This window comes from Oryx dammah, unplaced genomic scaffold, assembly GCF_014754425.2.
Source record: "Oryx dammah isolate SB20612 unplaced genomic scaffold, SCBI_Odam_1.1 HiC_scaffold_29, whole genome shotgun sequence".
NCBI classification, from domain to species: domain Eukaryota; kingdom Metazoa; phylum Chordata; class Mammalia; order Artiodactyla; family Bovidae; genus Oryx; species Oryx dammah.
In genome coordinates this window covers 66,439,764-66,458,867 of record NW_024070213.1, presented here as the reverse complement: position 1 = coordinate 66,458,867, position 19,104 = coordinate 66,439,764, and the positions used below count along the sequence as shown (strand labels likewise).

Sequence of the window (19,104 nt, the reverse complement as noted above, 5' to 3'; positions counted from 1 at the left end):
AATGAAAAACTGGTTCCTGAGCCATCTTCTCAACTCCTACAACCAAAATCACTCAATCCTTCACCTTTCAGTATTTGAACAAGGTTAAAATTGGTAACAAATTTGTATACTTTCATAGAAACTTTAAGAAAGCACTTTCTGTGAACTGTAATAACCATTGTTCTTTTAGTACTGAAGTAAAACTATCATAACCAAATCTACTAATGTTTCAAATAAGCAGAGGTTGTCTTGCTTATAAATATTTAAAAAGTGTCTATTCAGGTTATTGTTAAAATGAAAACAATACTTTATCTCACAGGAGTTCCCTAGTACAAATTTTCAATTGAACAGGTCTATCCACCATTTCTGATTCCATTTATACAGTTAACCCTGCAATTACTATAAATGCAAACTGGGCTTAATAAGTCTTTAAAAAGTCCTAAAGAAATATATGCTATGCTTTTCCATCTATATTTAAACAGATACAAAATCAAACAGCTGGTGTAAAAAAAACAAAAACAATTATTACAGTCACCTAGATGTTTATTACTTATCCTAAATAAAAAGTAGTATGCAGTGGTTTTATTTACAAAATGTTTCCTCTCTCCAAGCAGAGCATTCAGGGACAGAGTGCTGTAAAAATATTAACATACCACTAAGATGGAGTTTATACTTAGTGCTCAGTCACCAACGTGGAATTCTGCTAATCAGAACACCACAGATGGCAGAGGGCCAACATCTGAGTTAAGAACTACTGGCTTAGTTTTCTATTTGATTTATTTTAGCCTGTCATGTCTTACCTGGTTGATTTTAGATTCTTCTCCAGATGTTTTCTAGCTTATGAAAACTGAATCTTCAGTCATCAATGACCCTTACTTTTTTCAACAGATTCTTAATTACACATCTCTTGTCAGTATTTTTGAGAAATTAATGAAAATGTCTGAATTAAAATAACTTCTCATACTACTTTTACAAGAATTTTTACTTATTTTAGAAAAACAGCAAAATATGGATATTTTAATTTCTAAAACGTTAGTACTGTCAAAAGCACTCTTTGAGACAATTATACCTAAATGAAAGCATACAGAAAAAAAGTAATAGTACAATTTAGTTAATTAATCAAGTTATACTACTTCTAACTAAGGGATAAAGTGTTAACATTAAACAAATTTTCTGGAGAGTAAGGGGTAATCTATTGATTAGATTCCTCCTCTCTTTAGGAACACACAGGATTCTAGAATTATTCTACTTTAATTTTTAAAAAATATAAGCTGTAACTAGCTACACATCTCTAACTGAATAATTAGACTATCCGCCCAATGACAACATTTTCAGAAAGATAGTCAAATTAAACACAACTGAAAAAACATTTCAATGGTTGAAGCTTTCATAAAATATTATTAGAAAATAATGTGTTTTTGAGCAGTTTTAAGAAATTAGATACTTAAGAACTAGATTAGAAATCCAAGTTATGGAAAAAACTAAGCATCTCAATTTTTAAATAATAAAGCATGAATATAAAGATGAAAAAATAAAATTATAAATTGATATCTAGCAGACAAATCTGAATAGATAAAAATAGAAAACTTCTGAATAATTTTTAGGTAGGTTCTTAAGATTTCCAATTAGATTTTGGGTTGCCATAGGTTAATACATTTTATAAACAAGACTACATGTTTTAAACAAAATTATATTTATGCTTAATATGGCTTTTATATTTAGCAGTTCCTCAGGTGAGGATATAGTATCTCCATTCTGACAGAAATGGGCCTAGTATGATTTTTAGGTCCTTCAGAACAGTTAGTTTTCAGTGGTATAGAAAAGTCAAGACAGTTAGATACTAACATGCTTTCTTTCAGTGCCTACTGTAGTGGTGTTCTTGTATTTTCTTCTTCATAAGCAGCACCTAACATTCAGATTCCTGAGTCCCCTCATAAAGATTTATACTCGCTGGTCTGGTGGGGAGGACTGTGGAAACTTCTGTCTATAGTGGTTCACACAATACATACTAAGAAACATTATCTACAGAATTTCTCAAAGTGTGACAGATCAACAGCATTAGAATCAGCTATGAGCTTATTATGAAAACTGCAAATCCACGAGCCCCACCCAGATCTACTGAATCAGAAACTCTAATGATGGGGCTTAGATTTTAACAAACTCAACAGGTGACTCTTCCTTTCATCACCATATTACAGCTTTTAATGATTTTTTTCCTTGGCTTTTGACACTCTAAGTAGGAAATATTTATGTGCTAAGCAGTATGAGCACTGGACAGACCCCAGATTACTGGTGGCTATTAGAACTAGCATCTTCATACCATGTGGAGGACCAATGGTTGTCTCCTGACAGATATGATGACAATTCTAAGTGTTACAGCTGTTCTGCATTTTAATATCTTGAAGTTTCTTTTTTGAGGACCTTAAAATTACATGCCTTCTGCTACAGTAGAATTTGTCTAAGTCACATGTAGTTATAATGTAATAACTTCAATGAATACACAGAATTTCACTTTTTAAAAAAAATGCTGGCATTTATCCAGAAAAAAAGGAATTTGCATTTTTACTTCAATTGTAAATGATAATTCCTCAAACTTTTTTTCCCCATAATCTGTACGATTTTCCTCCACTTCAGGTACCTTCTCAATGTTCTTGAATATTATAATTTTATATAGTATGTTCTGTTCCAAGTTTACTTAAATGATACTAAGTTAAATTTCATTTTGTTTTTATTTTTTTCTCTCAACTGTATATTTTAAAGTTTATTCAGTTTTAAAGATCTTATCACTGTTACTTCTACCTACTGCACTGGTTTTCCACAGTACATCACCATCATTTTTCTTACTCATTCTACCGGACAAAGATATTTAGCGAGGATGCCTTCAAATCCCCACTATCACGAACAATGCAGCTACAAAGACTGCATAATATATTCAGGGACCTGTGTAAAAAATTCCACTGAGTGCTGGGTCAGAGGCATTAAGCATTCCTAATTTAATTAAACACTGACTAATTTCTAGAATGGTACTAGTTTGTACTTCTACCATCAGTACCTAAGTCATCTCCTACAACTCTACAAACACTTCTTACTAGCACCCTTTTAGGTTTTTGTCATTCTGATGGCTATTAGGTTGTATCTCATGCTTTAATTTTACAAGAGAGTTTGTATACCACCTCACTACTTGTCAGTGCTTGGGCATCCCCTTCTTTAAATTTTTTAATCTTTTATTTTTATAAAAGGTTATTTGCTTTGTTTCCATTAATTCACAGCAGTTCTTTGCACAGTGTAGTATTATTCCCTTGTAGGTTTTACATTTTCTAAAACCAACCTTTGACTTTTAACTTTGTATACAGTTCCTTTAACAGAAATACTTAATGTAATCAAACACATTAATTTTCACACTATGCTCTGTGATCCCTCAGTCACAGATACTATCCAAATTATCTTATTAAAGTGGGTTACTAATGTTATATATCATGGTCAGGAATCTATGGTGCACAAGCCAAATCCACATTTTTTTTGAACAAAGTTTTATTGCAACACACCACATCCATATGTTTACACAATGTTTACTGCTACTTTCAAGCTATATCAGCAGTTATAGTTGAGTCAGAGACTCTATGGCCTATAAAAATACTTATATGTTGTGTTGTGATAGTTGCTCAGTCGTGTCTTGAGTCTTTACGACCCCAAGGACTGTAGCCTGCCAGGCTTCTCTGTCTACGGGGCTTCATCAAGGCAGGCAAGAACACTGGAGTGGGTTGCCATGCCCTCCTCCAGGGGATCTTCCCAACCCATGGACTGAACCCAGGTCCCCTGCATTACAGGTGGATTCTTTACCATTGGAGCCACCAAGAAAGCTGGAGTGGGCAACCTATGCCTTCTCCAGGGGAACTTTCCGACCCAGGAATTGAACCGGGGTCTAGCGCATTGCAGGTGGATTCTTTACCAGCTAAGCTAAAGAGTACTGAACTATGGGTATGGAAAACACATGTTAATTTTTATAAATTAATTTTATATTATATAGTATTGCTGAATTCTCTTAGTTCTAGTCTTCTGTCTTTGGATTTTATGAAGACAGTATTATTATGTGCAAATAGTGTATTTTATTTCTTTTTAAAATTTCTAATCTTATTTAGTTTGGGTTCAAAATTTCTCAATTACATGTTTGCTACAGATTTTAGACTTATAGGCTTTATCAAGTTAGGACAATTCCCTTTTATTCTTAGTTTTTTGAGAGTCTTTTCATATATTAGATGCTAATTAAAAATTTTTTTGTATTTTTAATACAATAATATTAAGTAATAAACTATCATTTGGCAATTTATGACATACTGCTATATTGTATTTCTCACATTTTACAGTGAATGAATAAAACTTTTCATGTTTTAATATTTGGGTTTCCTATAAACTGGGTGATTCAGTGAAGAATGGGACTCAATTGTACTTCTGTGTGCACCTCTGGTATAGTACCTTCACTTACCAATATTTACTACAAGTGTATAGTGTGTAAAGTATTATATAATAATGTTTTCTCTTACAAAACCAAGTAACTATAGCTGTTTAAATAAAACTGGTACTGTGCTAGCAGCTAGGAATGAAGATAATAAAAGAAAATATTAATATGTAGTTTTATCTCTTAGATGAGTACCAGTAATTTTAAGTTGAAAAGGTCTCTCAGTCTTTGAAATTCACGGGGCTTTTATATTAACCCATAAGTAATTCTGTAACCTCAAACGTTATTTCAAGTTGTAACAAGTATACAACTATCTAAAGATAAGCTAGAAAAAAAAAAAGTAGCTCTGATCTAAACACTAAATGTGAATATTCACAAAGAAAATATTTCTAACTTTTAAAAACTAAATGCATCAAGAAATCTACATGATTCTACTATGTGTTTTTTAGTATCTCCCTAAAATAATTTCTACTCTTGTATTACATCCAACTAAGTGGAGTAAAAATAAAATGTAATTAATATACTTGGGCATATTCCCACAAAAAATTTAAATAAACTTCAGATAAGATAAAAAGGACAGAGAATAACTTACTAAAGGTATATTTTAGTTCTGAAGGAAATTAAGTGGCAGGCTGTTCTCTTTCATTAGCTAGGTTGGTTAACAGTGACTAAATTGTCATAAATTTAAGAACTGTTATTTTAAGGATTTCAAAACAAAATTCACAATCTTTCATCAGAAAATCTGAAATTCCAAAAGCTTTGAAAATTTAAAAAATTCTCCATGATTCCCTTAAGGGCAATCTAACCTGAAATGATATGAGCTATTTATACTCCTTATTTATCCTACTCGGTGTGAATACTTAATGAAGAGAGTCTCTCTGGACGTTACAGGAACAGTAAAATAGTAAGTGGCCCATATGACACATTACTTCTCTAATGTCTACAAAGTCGAAATACTGAAATACAACTAGCCTTAAGTGTTTTTGATAATGAAATGTGGATCTGAAAATCCTAAAACCAGTAAAAATACTTCCTGCCATGCAGCATGTTACCTTTTCACTCTGTTGATTGTTTCTGTTACTGTGTGGAAACTTTTTAGTTTGATGTAGTCCCTTCTGTCTATTATTGCTTTTGTTGTCAGTGCTTTTGCTGTCATATTCAATATATCGCTGCCAAGACCAATGTCATGCTTTATAGATTCAGGTCTTGTTTTTAAATCTTTAAACAACATATCTGATAAGAGGTTAATATTAAAAATATCAATATATAAGAAACTCATTGCAATTTAACAGCAAAACCCTCAAATAACCAGATTAACAAATGGGTCTAGGGCTTGTTTGAACAGACACTTCTGCAAAGGCGGCACACAAACAGGTAATAAGTATGTTAAAAAGATGCTCAATATCAGAAATCACTGGGAAATACAAATCATACCACAATGAGAAACCACCTCACATCTGTTAGGATGTTTATTACCAAAAGAACAAAAGAAAACAAGAGCCAGCAAGGATGTGGGGAAACTGGAACCCTTGTGAACTGCTGCAGTGTAAAATGGTATAGGCACTACAAAAACAGTAAGCAGGTTCCTCAAAAAATTAGAACTAGAACTATCACATGATCCAGAAATCTCACTTTTGGGTATACATACAAAGGAAATGAAATCAGTATCTTGAAGAGGCATCTGCACTCCCAAGTTCATTGTAGTATAATTTAAAATAGCCCAGATGATGGAAACAACCTGAATGTTTGTTGATAAATGGATAAAGAAAATATACAATGGACTTTTACCCAGCCTTGAAAAAGGAACGAAATCATGCCATATTTGATAACATGGATGAACCTAAGGGACAGTATGCTTGGTGGTGGGTTAGTTGCTACATTGTGTCTGATTCTTTGTGGTCCCATGGTCTGTAGCCTCAGCAGGCTTTCTCTGTCCATAGGATTAGCCAGGCAAGAATATTAGAGTGGGTTGCCATTTTCTTCTCTAGGGGATCTTCCCAGCCCAGGAATCAAACCCATGTGTCCTGCACTGGCAGGTAGATTCTTTACCACTGGGCCACCATGGAAGCCCCTGTTACTATTAAGCCCTGCAAAAAATGATCTTGTTCCTATAGACATCCAGCCCAATGGCTTTGTTAATAGCATGGACTGTATTTAAATGCAAAAATCAGAAGAATTGAAATTTTGCAAAGGATAATATAAGCAGGCTATACAATACAGAGGTAACTGTATTTCACATCATGAAAGCTATCAAAGACTAGATTTTTTTCAAGAAGCGATAAGCCCATATGACTGAGGATAATATGTTTGGTAAAGTAAGACAATTCACAGAAAGACAATACTGTGTGATTTCACTTATATGAGGTTATGCAAACTAGTCAAACTCATAGAACCAGAGAGTAGAATGGAGATTCCCAGGGGCTGAAGAAGGGAAAAATGAGGAATTACTGTTCAACAGGAATCAAGATTGCTACACGATGAACAAATTCTAGAGATCTTCTGTAGAACAATGTACCTACAGTTAACAATACTGCAAGTACACACACTTAAATCTTTGTTAAGCAGGCAGACAGATATTAAGTTATGTTTTTTTACCATAATTTAAAACATTTTATTAGAAGATTTCTAATTTTTTCATTGCTCATTTACAATCAAAATAAAACTCCTCTATGTCTATTTGTGCTTTTATACTCTATTTAAATAAATAAAAAGTATTACTTTCACATCAGATTCATTTTGATAAAGAATATTCTTTTAAAAAATCACAAAAAGCTTGAAAAATATTAAACAAAATGTTTAGTGATTTGATTGTATTAGTATACCATTACATTTGTAACATTTATACATTATTTTAAAAGAAATTAGTATTGGAAAGCTTTTAAATTACAGCATATTAATTTAAGCACAAATGTAGACAACTCCTATACTGAGAATAAAACACTAAAGTATTAAAAAGTTAAATATATTTGCAATATATAATTACGTTCTTCTATAATTCTGTATTATCTGAAATCAAAGCTTCAAAATCACGTATTAAGCCATAAAAGGTGAGAGCACTTACTTAGGAGTAGACGGACCCCTTGGCCATGTTCCATCTTCATTTTTCTGTTCTATCACTAACACCTGCAAATAAGACAAAGAGTGTTTTTCCTTAATGCTGAAGTTAAAATAGCTTAAGAAGATTAGCTGTATATGCTAAATAACTAAAGTAACTCTGCAGTGACTTATAGGACACAGTAGACACGGTGACGAGGTATTTGCACTTTGATTTCAAAGTGAGTCACCGGAGACAAAGAGACCTTGAATATAAGACGTCGGCAATGACAGAAAAAAAGAAGGTAACAAACTACAAGAAAAATCATTGGTTCTATGACTTAAAGCATTAAAAAAGTTTAAACTAAGTTGATAGAAGTTCTTTGAATTTGGGGAGTATGTTTTCTATTTGTTGCTTGTACAAGTACTGTGCAAAAAACAGATGCTCAATAAATGGTTACAGTTGTTCTTAAACATACTTATGTATGATCTCAGTTAACTATTGTTATGCAAATACTGAGGAACAGAGACAAAGACAGTTCCAAATTACAGATTATATATGATCTGTCTGGGGCTTTGATCTGAGAGAATAGCATTGAAACATGTATACTATCATATTTGAAAACAGATCACCAGTCCAGGTTTGATACATGAGACAGGGTGCTCAGGGCTGGTACACTGGAATGACCCTGAGGGATGGGATGGGGAGGCAGGGGTGAGGGGGGTTCAGGATGGGGAACACATGTAAACCCATGGCTGGTTCATGTCAATGTATGGCAAAAATCACTACAATATTGTAAAGTAATTAGCCTCCAATTAAAATAAATAAATTAAAAAAAAATTGTTCTTATTTACATTATCGCTGTATAAATTAGAAAATCTCTTAAGATATAAATGATAGAACCATGTATGAGACACAGACTGCAGTTCTCTATTACGGCATAGTTAGGGTAGACACAAATCACCTCTAACAAATGAAAGGTACAGGCTGAGATGAACTATATTTTAAAATAAAACCCCAGAATCTTTTTTCATTATCTTCCAATCTAAAAAAGAAGACTCTCTTCTAGTTTTTAGTAGGGGTGAGTCTGTGCAAAGAAGAAAAACCAAAATAATAAACAAAAGAAATAAGTGTTCTCTACAAGTTCGTATCTAAATTTCCACAGGAAAATTATGATATAGAAAACATGCCTGGAAGCAAATTCAAGGCATTAAAATTTTGCATATATTCTATACTACATTTTTATTAACTTTTAAAGTTGCAATTTTGTTACCTGTTCTATATATTCTTAGTAATATACTTCTTTATTGATAATTTTAAAACAAATTTTATTTGGAAGATAATTGCTTTACAATGTTGTGCTGGTTTCTGCAGTATAACAATCAGTCATAAGAAGGGGACATATGTAATATACTTAGGAGTATACTTTTGTGGACTATATGTTTCAGGCCATTTATAAGTTGGTATTTGGATATTAACCATGTAAAAATGTAAGCCTGATTCAGAACACATATACAAAAATGAAATGTTGATTTAAAAAATTCATGGAACCATGTTGTTGATAAAATATGCTAATTAAAACACTAATGTTATCTTTGTGTGCGGTGTGTTAGTTGCTCAGTCGTGTCTGAACCTTTGCAACCAATGGACTGTATGTAGCCCACAAGGCTCCTCTGTCCATGGGATTTTCCAGGCAAGAATATTGGAGTGGGTTGCCATTTCCTCCTCCAGGGGATCTTCCCAACCCAGAAATCGAACTCACATCTCATATGTCTCCTGCATTGCAAGCAGATTCTTTACCCGCTGAGCTATTGCGGAAGCCAAAGTTACCTTTAAAAAAGTTATCTGTAAAAAACTTTATTTCCTACAAACGAAAAGCACATGTGAGGAACTTCCCTGATGGTCCAGTGGTTAAGACTCCACGCCCTTGGTGCAGGGAGCACATGTTTGATCCCTGGGTGGGGAACTAAGATCCTGCAAGCCATACAGCTTGACCAGAAAACAAAAAACAAACTCCCAAAACACACATGAAGTATAGGTAATATATTAAGAATAGTGCACTGTATATCCGCCATCCTGACACCTCCCTGATCATACTCCTCTCCCTACCACAGGCAATTAACCATTATGCTCAATTTCTGATTTAAGATGATATAGTCATATATTTACATAGTTTTACATGTTTATAAAATTGAGTTTGCTGAGTAATTTTTAACTTCTGAAGGAAGGATTTCCTGTGCTACAACTTATAACTGTATAGACATCTAAGTAAAAATTATACTCTATTAAAAAACATGTACACATAAACTTTGTCTCTAGCAGCACTTAAATCAGCTATAAAGCTGATTTAGCTAAAGTTTAGCTAAAGAAAACGTCAAAGGTATATATTTAATATCTTTGCTTACAGTTTGTTTTTTTAAAGGAAGATCATAAAGCTGAAGAATCAAAAAAATATTTAACTGTAACCTTTAATCCCAAGCAGTATTTGTATTTTAAATTCCTTTTGTCTTTACAATTAATGTTGAATGCCATCAGAAATGCTAAAACTCATTTCCTTACTCAAATGTATCATTTTCTGAATAAAATTTTCATCGTTCATGGTTAAAACCTTAACTCAAAATGAAAATATTTTAAAAAGATTTTAAGATTTAATTAAATTGAACATACACATACAAGAAAGAGAGGTGAAGATCATCTATTCTCAGAGGCAAAATCTTCAATAATGTATCTTTGTTTCATTTTCTAATGAGGATACTTTCTATTTCAGTAAGAAAAAAAAATTCTTTTAAGTCTAAGATAGTGTTCAGTTCATTCATCATCATTCAGAAAATAAATGGTACAAAAGTCTAGACAATTTCATGCATTTTCTGTGAACCATTTCTATTTCAAAAGATCAAATGTCTCTAAAGATATTCTATAAAAATGTTTAATAAGATATTTAGTCTTATTAAAATAATTGTCATCTTCATTCTGATAGATGTATTCCTATCAAGAATATCAAATTACTTCAATTCTCTAAGCCTCAGTCTAATATACATGACAAGGAGAATTATAGCCATTACACAGACTCAATTACTGAAAATATTTAACAAATAATCCTACATATTTAAACTGTATTCCCTGGAGCAACCACATGACCTGATGGATGGTAACCTCTTTCTACTGGAAGAGAGAAAGAGGAGTTGGATGGATAAGGAAGGGAGTGTTGAGTAGCCAGTAGTTCTAAATGTCTCAATCAGCTTCAACTGGATAACTCCTTTTAATTGGAATACATATTTGATTTTGTAAGATTTTACTTAAGAATATAATGGCTAAAATATAGCTCAGGACAATATTTGATTATAGTAGGAACAATTTCCATCACATATCAATATCAATTTTAAATTAACACAGAACAAAGCAAAAACTTCCATATAATGGAGCAGCAGGCTCTGTGTTAGGTATTAAAATTTAGGTCCTATTTAGGACACAAAATCCAACCAAAACAAGGACTTCATAGTTTAGCCAGGGAGATTAATATATAAATAACTGAAGTATACAGTGAATGATACAAGCTTCCCTGGTGGCTCAGACAATAAAGAATCCGCCTGCAATGCGAGAAACCTGGGTTCGATCCCTGGGTTGAGAAGACCCCCTGGAGGAGGGAATGGCAACCCACTCCAGGACTCTTGCTTGGAGAATCCCCATGGACAGAGGAGCCTGGCAGGCTACAGTCCATGGGGTCATAAAGAGTCGGACATGACTGATCAACTAAGCACAGCAAAGTATACAACGAATTATACAAGACATATATGTAAATCATTACGGAAGTCAAGGGAGAAATGTTTTCTCCAAAGTAAAAAAAAAATTTTTTATGCCTCAGTTAGATACTGATATAAACAGATCATGAAAGGCTGAAGAAATGATCTGACATTGGAATTGGAAGAATGGATAATCTGATCTGGTTAGATTACATGATAGGATGGGAAGCTTCATTTCAATATTTGGATGTTTAAAAAGAATTTTATTTTGGATGAATACAGGGATTGGGGAGAAGGGTACAATGGGCAGATGAAATAACATATATCAAAGAACAAGAGAATGGAACACCATACTAGACTTAAAGATTGTAAGTAGTTCAGTTAGGTTTTGTTAGGAATGCAAATCAAAAGGCAAGATTAATCAAAAGATGCTGGAAGAATAAGGTAAGAGGATAAACCGTGACTTGCATGCTACGTTAAGGTGCTGGGACTTTATTTTACAATTTTTAAGGAGCCAGGGAAGATTAGTGGAAAGGAAATAATAGGTTTACATTTTACAAAGGGTATTCTGGCAGAAATATGGAAGGTTGAGAATGGACATGAAAAGACTGGAAGCAGAGGAATTTGTTAAAACATTACTGAAAGATAAGGGCTGAAAATGGAATAGAGATTAATTAAAGAGAGAGTTGGAAGGAAGAATCAGTAAGACTTGCTGATTGTGTCTAGAAATCTTCACTTCTCAACACATTATTTGTTTGGATTACATCATAAAGTAAGTCTTTCATTTGTTTGTATTATGTCATAAAGAAAGACCAAACTGGGGGTTGACCGCTTCTAACAGGTATTGGCAAACTACAATTCACTTAGCTCACCGACTGCTTTTGAAAATAAAGTTTGTTGGAACATAGCCATATCCATTTTCTACATATTGTTTACCATTACTTTCTTGCTCTACAATGGCAAAATTGTGGTCATGACAGAGATCATATAGACTGCTGAAACAAAAATATTTATTACTTGATCCTTTTCAAAAAGTATGTTGATCCCTTATTATGTTAGTTATTTATCAATGGAAAATAATTTATTTTTAAAAAGTAGGTTATTTCAAGCTCAAGGAGAAAAGAAGTTATAATTAGTATATAATTAGTGACCAGCAGGGAGGAAATCAGAGAGAGTGGAACCCATTGTAGAGTGTCAGGATAGCCATAAAGTTTATGAGTCTCAAAAGCTTCATGTATAGTATGCTTAAAATAAACAGTATTGCTAAACAATACCTGTCCTTGGTATAAACCAGCATCCTGAATGGTGCTGTCTGGTTTATTCAGTGGTTCAAATGTATTACTCATGTATTTGTTCCACAATCTGGTCTCCTTTTCATCTGGAATATTGAAGATTTTTCTTATTTCCTTTTCAATTGTATCTAGATATAAGGAGGAAAGATACGTAAATGTAATAAATATTTAATAATGTACACACAGAGATAAGTGCTCACTAGCATAAAAATCCTAAATTTAAAATACTGATAATAATAACGAGAAGATAAACAAATATGTAGGAAATATATAAAACAATCAAGTTTTTGAGACTGGGTATACATTTTAGGAATAAAATGATAATTGTAACTCTGACAGATAATTACTTGGGGAAATTAATATCTCAAAGGTAAGAGTTCAATAACATAATACTAAAATATAGTTTACATTATACAGGGTGTACTTTAACTCCTTACACATTATAAAATTAATGTATTTTCTGATGATGTGTTGGTGTTAGAAATTAAAGTATGATTCAGAGATGCCACAGGATGAAATTTTGTTACAACAAAACCAATTTAAGAATAATTTATATTAAGTTGAATATAATTTACAGTTTAAATAGCTAACTGAAATTAAATAGAATATGGAGACACACAAAAAAGTGCCATCTTTGAAGAGAGGTTGGTCAAAAATCTCTTGATTCCAAGGTAAAACCAGGTGTCTTCCTTATTTCTAAATCAATTACCTGAGTGGGAGAAGTCTTTCTTAAAAACCCAGAGCAGTTTATCTGCTGTAAAGTAAGATATAGGAGTATCTACATGTTTAAGAGTTATTAAGTTTTGGTACCATATTTAGATAAATCTTTAAAGTATTTTTAAACATTGTCAATAACTCACCTAACTTAGATTCAAGAAAATTACACTTAAAATATTTTATAACATATGAAGAAATATAAAATACCTCTTTTAGAATACTTGATTTTGGACAAAACATTATTTGTAAAATACTAAGTGTAACAATACATGTTGTTCTCTTAAAAAATAAAACCCACACCTATCCTACATAATCAAACTTAGTTCAATAGCACTGTTTATGTTCTACTTAGCTTCTAATGCTCTTTAACAGTCTTACAGTGAAAGACAGTTTAATTACGGCATTAATTACATAGTAAACATTAAAGTCTACTTCAAAACTTAAAGCAAACTAGCCAGAAGATTTAAAAAATTACATTAAATAACTATAAGTATACTGTTAATACTGCTTTGTATTTTGGCAGCACTGATTTTTTAACTGAAGTGTAAATGTATATAGAAAAATGCACAAATCGTCAGTATATAATGATGAACTTCCAAAGTGGATACACCCATGTAAGCAGTACAAAAAACAGAAAATTACCTAGGAAGGAGGCTACAGGAAGAAGTCAAGGAAGGGAGGTCATTTTAGTCTTTCTATAAAAATGAATACTTGTTTCCTGATTGAAGAAATAAATATTGCTCATTGCAAAAATACATAAAATACAAATAAAATGTCCACCTAGAGATAACCACTGTTACCATTTTGATATTTTTTCTTCTAGGCATTTTTCCTATTAATACATACATATTTATATGCATAATATATACAAGTAATATGGAAATGTCCCCTTTGATTTTGAGAAGGGTAATGCAAAGGCCCTGAGATGGGGATGTATTTGGCATGTTTTAGAACACCAAGGTGCACCAATGTAGCTGAAGTGGAATTTTGTTGTTGTTCAGTTGCTAAGTTGTGTCTGACTCTTCGTGACTCCATGGACTGTAGCCCACTAGGCTCCACTGTCTATGGGATTTCCCAGGAAAGAATACTGGAGTGGACTGTCACTTCTCCAGGGAATGTTCCCCGCCCAGGGATCAAACACAGATCTCCTGCATTGGTACACAGATTCTTTACCACTGAGCTACTAGGGAAGCCTGAAGTGCAATGACCAAGATGAAAATAAGACCATCAAGGTACTAATTGTAGGCTCATACAGAATTTAGGTAGTTATGAAAGCATTCTACTTTATCTGATTAAGAAGAGAAGTCACTGACGGGTTGTGAGTAGAGAAGTGGCATGATCCAACTGACATTTTAAATGCTCACTTTTGCTGCTAGTGAAGAACAAACTCAAGAATGTCAAGGATGGGAGCCTAGATACTATAGAAATCCAGTCACGGTGACTAACAGTGGAAGCAACATTAAGCCATCAGACTGAGAACAGATTCTAAGGAATGCTTAGAAGTTATGTTGCCAGATTATGCAGGTGAGAAATGCAAGGGAATCAGAATGATCCCAAGGGTTTTAGCTTAAGCAATCAGAAGAGTGCAAGTGATGATTACTCAGACAGGGAAATATAACAGAGTAGTACGTTTTAGGGGGAAGAGGAAGAGCATAGTTTCAGACATGTTATCCTTAGATTTTCATCAGACACAGATGAAGATATGGAATGGCTGAAACTGGAATTAAGGGAGAATTTGGGTAGGAGATATAAGAAATCAATATATAGAAAAGATTAAAAGCCAGGGTAAAACATTAAGGAAAAGAAAGGAGATCCAAGGACTAAGCATATCACACTGATGTTTTGAGGTCAGAAATATGAAGAGCATCTTACAAATGACTTTGAGAAGTTGCAGCCAGTGAGAACTTGTGTGCTGGAGCCATGTGAAGAAAAAATATTTCTAGATGGAATTTTTGCTGGCATGCTAAGATATGCAGAGTACATCATGCAAAATGCTGGACTGGATGAAGCACAAGCTGGAATCAAGATTGCTGGGAGAAATATCAATAACCTCAGATATGCAGATGATGTCATCCTTATGGCAGAAAGTGAAGAATAAGAGCATCTTGGTGAAAGTGAAAGAGGAGAGTGAAAAAGTTGGCTTAAAACTCAACATTCAGAAAACTAAAATCATGGCATCCGGTCCCATCACTTCATGGCAAATAGGGGTAACAGTGGAAACAGTGAAAGACTTTATTTTCTTGGGCTCCAAAATCACTGTAGATGGTGACTGCAGCCATGAAATCAAAAGATGCTTGTTCCTTGGAAGACAAGTTATAATCTACTTAGACAGCGTATTAAAAAGCAGAGACATTACTTTGCTAACAAAGGTCCGTCTATTCAAGGCTATGGTTTTTCCAGTATTCATGTATGGATGTGAGAGCTGGACTATAAAGAGAGCTGAGCACCGAAGTATTAATGCTTTGGACTGTGGTGTTGGAGAAGACTCCTCAGAGTCCCTTGGACTGCAAGGAGATCCAAGCAGTCCATTCTAAAGGAAATCAGTCCTGAATATTCATTGGAAGGACTGATACTGAAGCTGAAACTCCAGCACTTTGGCCACCTGATGCGAAGAACTGACTCACTGGAAAACACCCTGATGCTGGGAAAGACTGAAGGTGGTAGGAGAAGGGATGACAGAGGATGAAAGAACTGAATGGCATCACCAACTCGATGGACAGGAGTTTGAGTAAGCTCTGAGAGCTGGTGATGGACAGGGAAGCCTGGTGTGCTGCAGTCCATCCGGTCAGGAAGAGTCAGACATGACTGAGCAACTGAACTGAACTAAGACAATGAAGACTTCAACCACTGGATTTATTAATGCAGAAATAATTAGAGACCGTGACAGAAGTAGAATCAAGTGAGTGATAGGTCTGATCTAGTGAGTTTGAGAGAGAATAGGAGCAGAAGAAATGGCAGTCAGAAAGCAGTTTGCTTAAAATGATATATGGCAAGTGCAGTTGTAGATAATGTCAGCCTAGGATGTATTTATGGGAACTGGTGATTGAGTCTGAGTGCAGATCAAGATCACGAGAGTGAGAATGTCAAGGTATTGAGATGATGTGCATATTTCTATATATATTAATCTGACAATATTAGGCAGTTAATGAAAAGGATAAAGGGATAAAAAAGTATTAACATAGAAAACATAAATAAAATTACTGTGACAAACATTTCTTTTTTAAATAAGTTAAGCAATTCTATTAATAAAATTTAAAACAAATCACTTTTCAAATTTTATAATAAAATTATTTTTCAGTGGTATTGAGAATAAAAAACAACATATTTTATCTTTCTTATTGAAACATCTTCAATATCTAAATATATCAATTTAGGGAGAAAAATATTAAAAGGCAGAGTATTTTGGTCCTGAATATGATAAATTATTTAGATCCTACCTATGGCTGTCATCATTTTTATTATAAATCAATGCAGACATTTTAGCTGAAAATGGAACATTTTATTAATTTGGTAAAAACCGAAAACAAGTGCTTATATTTTTTAATTCTGTTTGTATAATTTGTATACTGTAGTCAATTCTAAAGGAAATCAGTCCTGAATAGTCACTGGAAGGACTGATGCTGAAATTGAAGCTCCAATACCTTGGCCACCTGATGTGAAGAACTGACTCACTGGGAAAGACCCTGGGAAAAACGAGGCAGGAGAAGAGGACAACGGAGGATGAGATGGTTGGATGGCATCACTGACTCAATGGCCATGAGTTTGAGCAACCTTTGGGAGTTGGTGATGGACAGGGAAGCCTGCCATGCTGCAGTCCATGGGGTTGCAAAGAGTCACACACAACTAAGTGACTGAACTGAGCTGATATTGCATTTCATACACATAGCTATTCTGATCCTTCTTAGACAGATTGAGAAAAAAACATTCAGGGAAAAAAAAATACATCTCATATTTCCTTTCTTATCAAATTCTTTATTGTTTCAAAACTCATTTGCTCTAGAAAAACAAAATCAATCCAATTAACACTTGTACAGATTGCGTAAAGCAGAAAATTAAGATATGAGACTCTGATATAAAATGTCTAGTTAAGGAGTCAAAATACTGGCTCTATCACTTGGTACAAGGGTGAATCTTCATAGATTATCTAATCTTTCTAAGCCTAGGTGTCATCACCTTTAAGATGAGGGTACAATGTTGAGGTTTAAATAAGAAATTTCCTATAAAGTGCCTAAAACATAGGAAGTACTCAGTAATTGCTAACTACTATGATAATTATAACCATGAAGTTTCTAAAATTCCTCACTTAATTTTAATTTTTGCAAAACTTATTGCTTAGAAAGCAAACATGTTCTAATACAGATTTTCAAAATTTTAAAACTAGGACCTATGGTAAGGAACTGTGACCCAGTTTACACATATATGTAAATATTTTGTATTCTGATATCTTCCATTCTCTTTATCCCCCAATGTTTAATGACGACAAAAGTACAGATAACATAGTTTAAAAAATCATTCCAACCAGTAAGAAGTGTCAGCTATATAAAAAATCTACTCATACACAATTTTAAGGCATATACCCAAAATATGTAGCATTTTAGAGCATTAGTAAATTTAAACTATGCAAATTAAAATCTATAAAATCATAAACTTTTTGAAGCAGAGATTCTTTACAAATTATCTCCTTGATAATTCTTGGTGGTGGTGGTGGTGTTTAGTTGCTAAGTTGGGCCTGACTCTCATGACCCCATGGACTGTAGCCTGCAAGGTTTCTCTGTCCATAGGATTCTCCAGGCAAGAATACTGGAGTGGGGTGCCTTACCTAGTACCTAATGTAAAGACTCTGAAATACTTGTTTTGAGTTCAGAAATTAAAACTTAGATCTTCATATAATGAGTTTTAAAACATTTTTTCAGTAAATTGATGTTCTAAAGTAAGATTTTTATTGCCTCATATATTTAACATGTAATTTTCCTACAGAAATGAGGTAAGGAACAAAGAAAATAAAAGAAAAACAAAAGAAACTTTAAAATAACTAGAAAACATTATTTACATCAAACATTTAAGAGGTTATTTATATTCTAATTGGCTGTAAATTTCAGAAATTAAGTCTCTGAATTAATTTTAATAGATAATCTTTGTTGGATACAGATTCTTAGTGTGTACATTTTGATATCATGATTGATGTAATTTTAAATTATATTTAAAACTTTCAGTTTTCAGGATGTAGAAATGTTTTACTTTCCTGAATATGTTCCAAAAACGGAGAAGTGCAAAAGTTAAGTACTTTATCCACTATAATGTAATAAAAAAGACATTTATATGGAGTTTCTAACATTTTTAGCATTCTTTCAGAAAGATGACTGTATGAGTTTATTGAAATTGCATCTCAACTTATAAATGTTTTAGCTAACTAAAGAGAGGGAGAATAAAAAATTCATATATTATATATGGCAGAAACATTAGGATTAACCAAGCATTAGGTACTGAAGAATGGTACTACTTCATGAAAATTATGGCTTAAAAGTATTTTCTTGCAGTGAAATGGCTAAGTGGTGAAAGTCAAATGTACTTATGAAATTCAGAAATATTTTATTTAAAATAAAGTGTATCTAATGACTGATTTCAATAAGGAAAGTTAGAATCTTGCTTTCTTGCTGAATTCTACACTGTTATGTCCTTCTTCAGTGACCATTTACATTATACAACAAGATCAATGTTATTACCAATAATTTTCTTTTCTAAGAACTTTATTTGAAAATAACTACTATTTATAATTTTTATTTTCAGTTGTGTCATCAAAAAGTACTGCAATTGTTAGTAAATACATAACCTTGTATTTACAAAGCATTTTATTCAATTTATTCCTTTTTAAAATTGAAGTATAAT

General features: G+C 33.0%; 1 protein-coding gene across 5 annotated transcripts in view; it reads right to left on the bottom strand.

Moving 5' to 3' along the window:
- USP15 (ubiquitin specific peptidase 15) overlaps positions 1 to 19,104 on the bottom strand; it is a 128,984-nt gene that overhangs the window by 56,527 nt on the left and 53,353 nt on the right. For all 5 annotated transcript variants that reach the window (XR_005719693.1, XM_040233121.1, XM_040233122.1 and 2 more), the window contains 2 exons: positions 12,484 to 12,629; positions 7,497 to 7,558 (listed from right to left, as the gene is read on the bottom strand). Coding sequence is in view for 4 of the 5 variants with exons in the window: in XM_040233121.1 (XP_040089055.1) it covers positions 7,497 to 7,558; positions 12,484 to 12,629 (208 nt within the window). In the remaining variant the exon portion in view is untranslated. The remainder of the gene's footprint in view (positions 1 to 7,496; positions 7,559 to 12,483; positions 12,630 to 19,104) is intronic.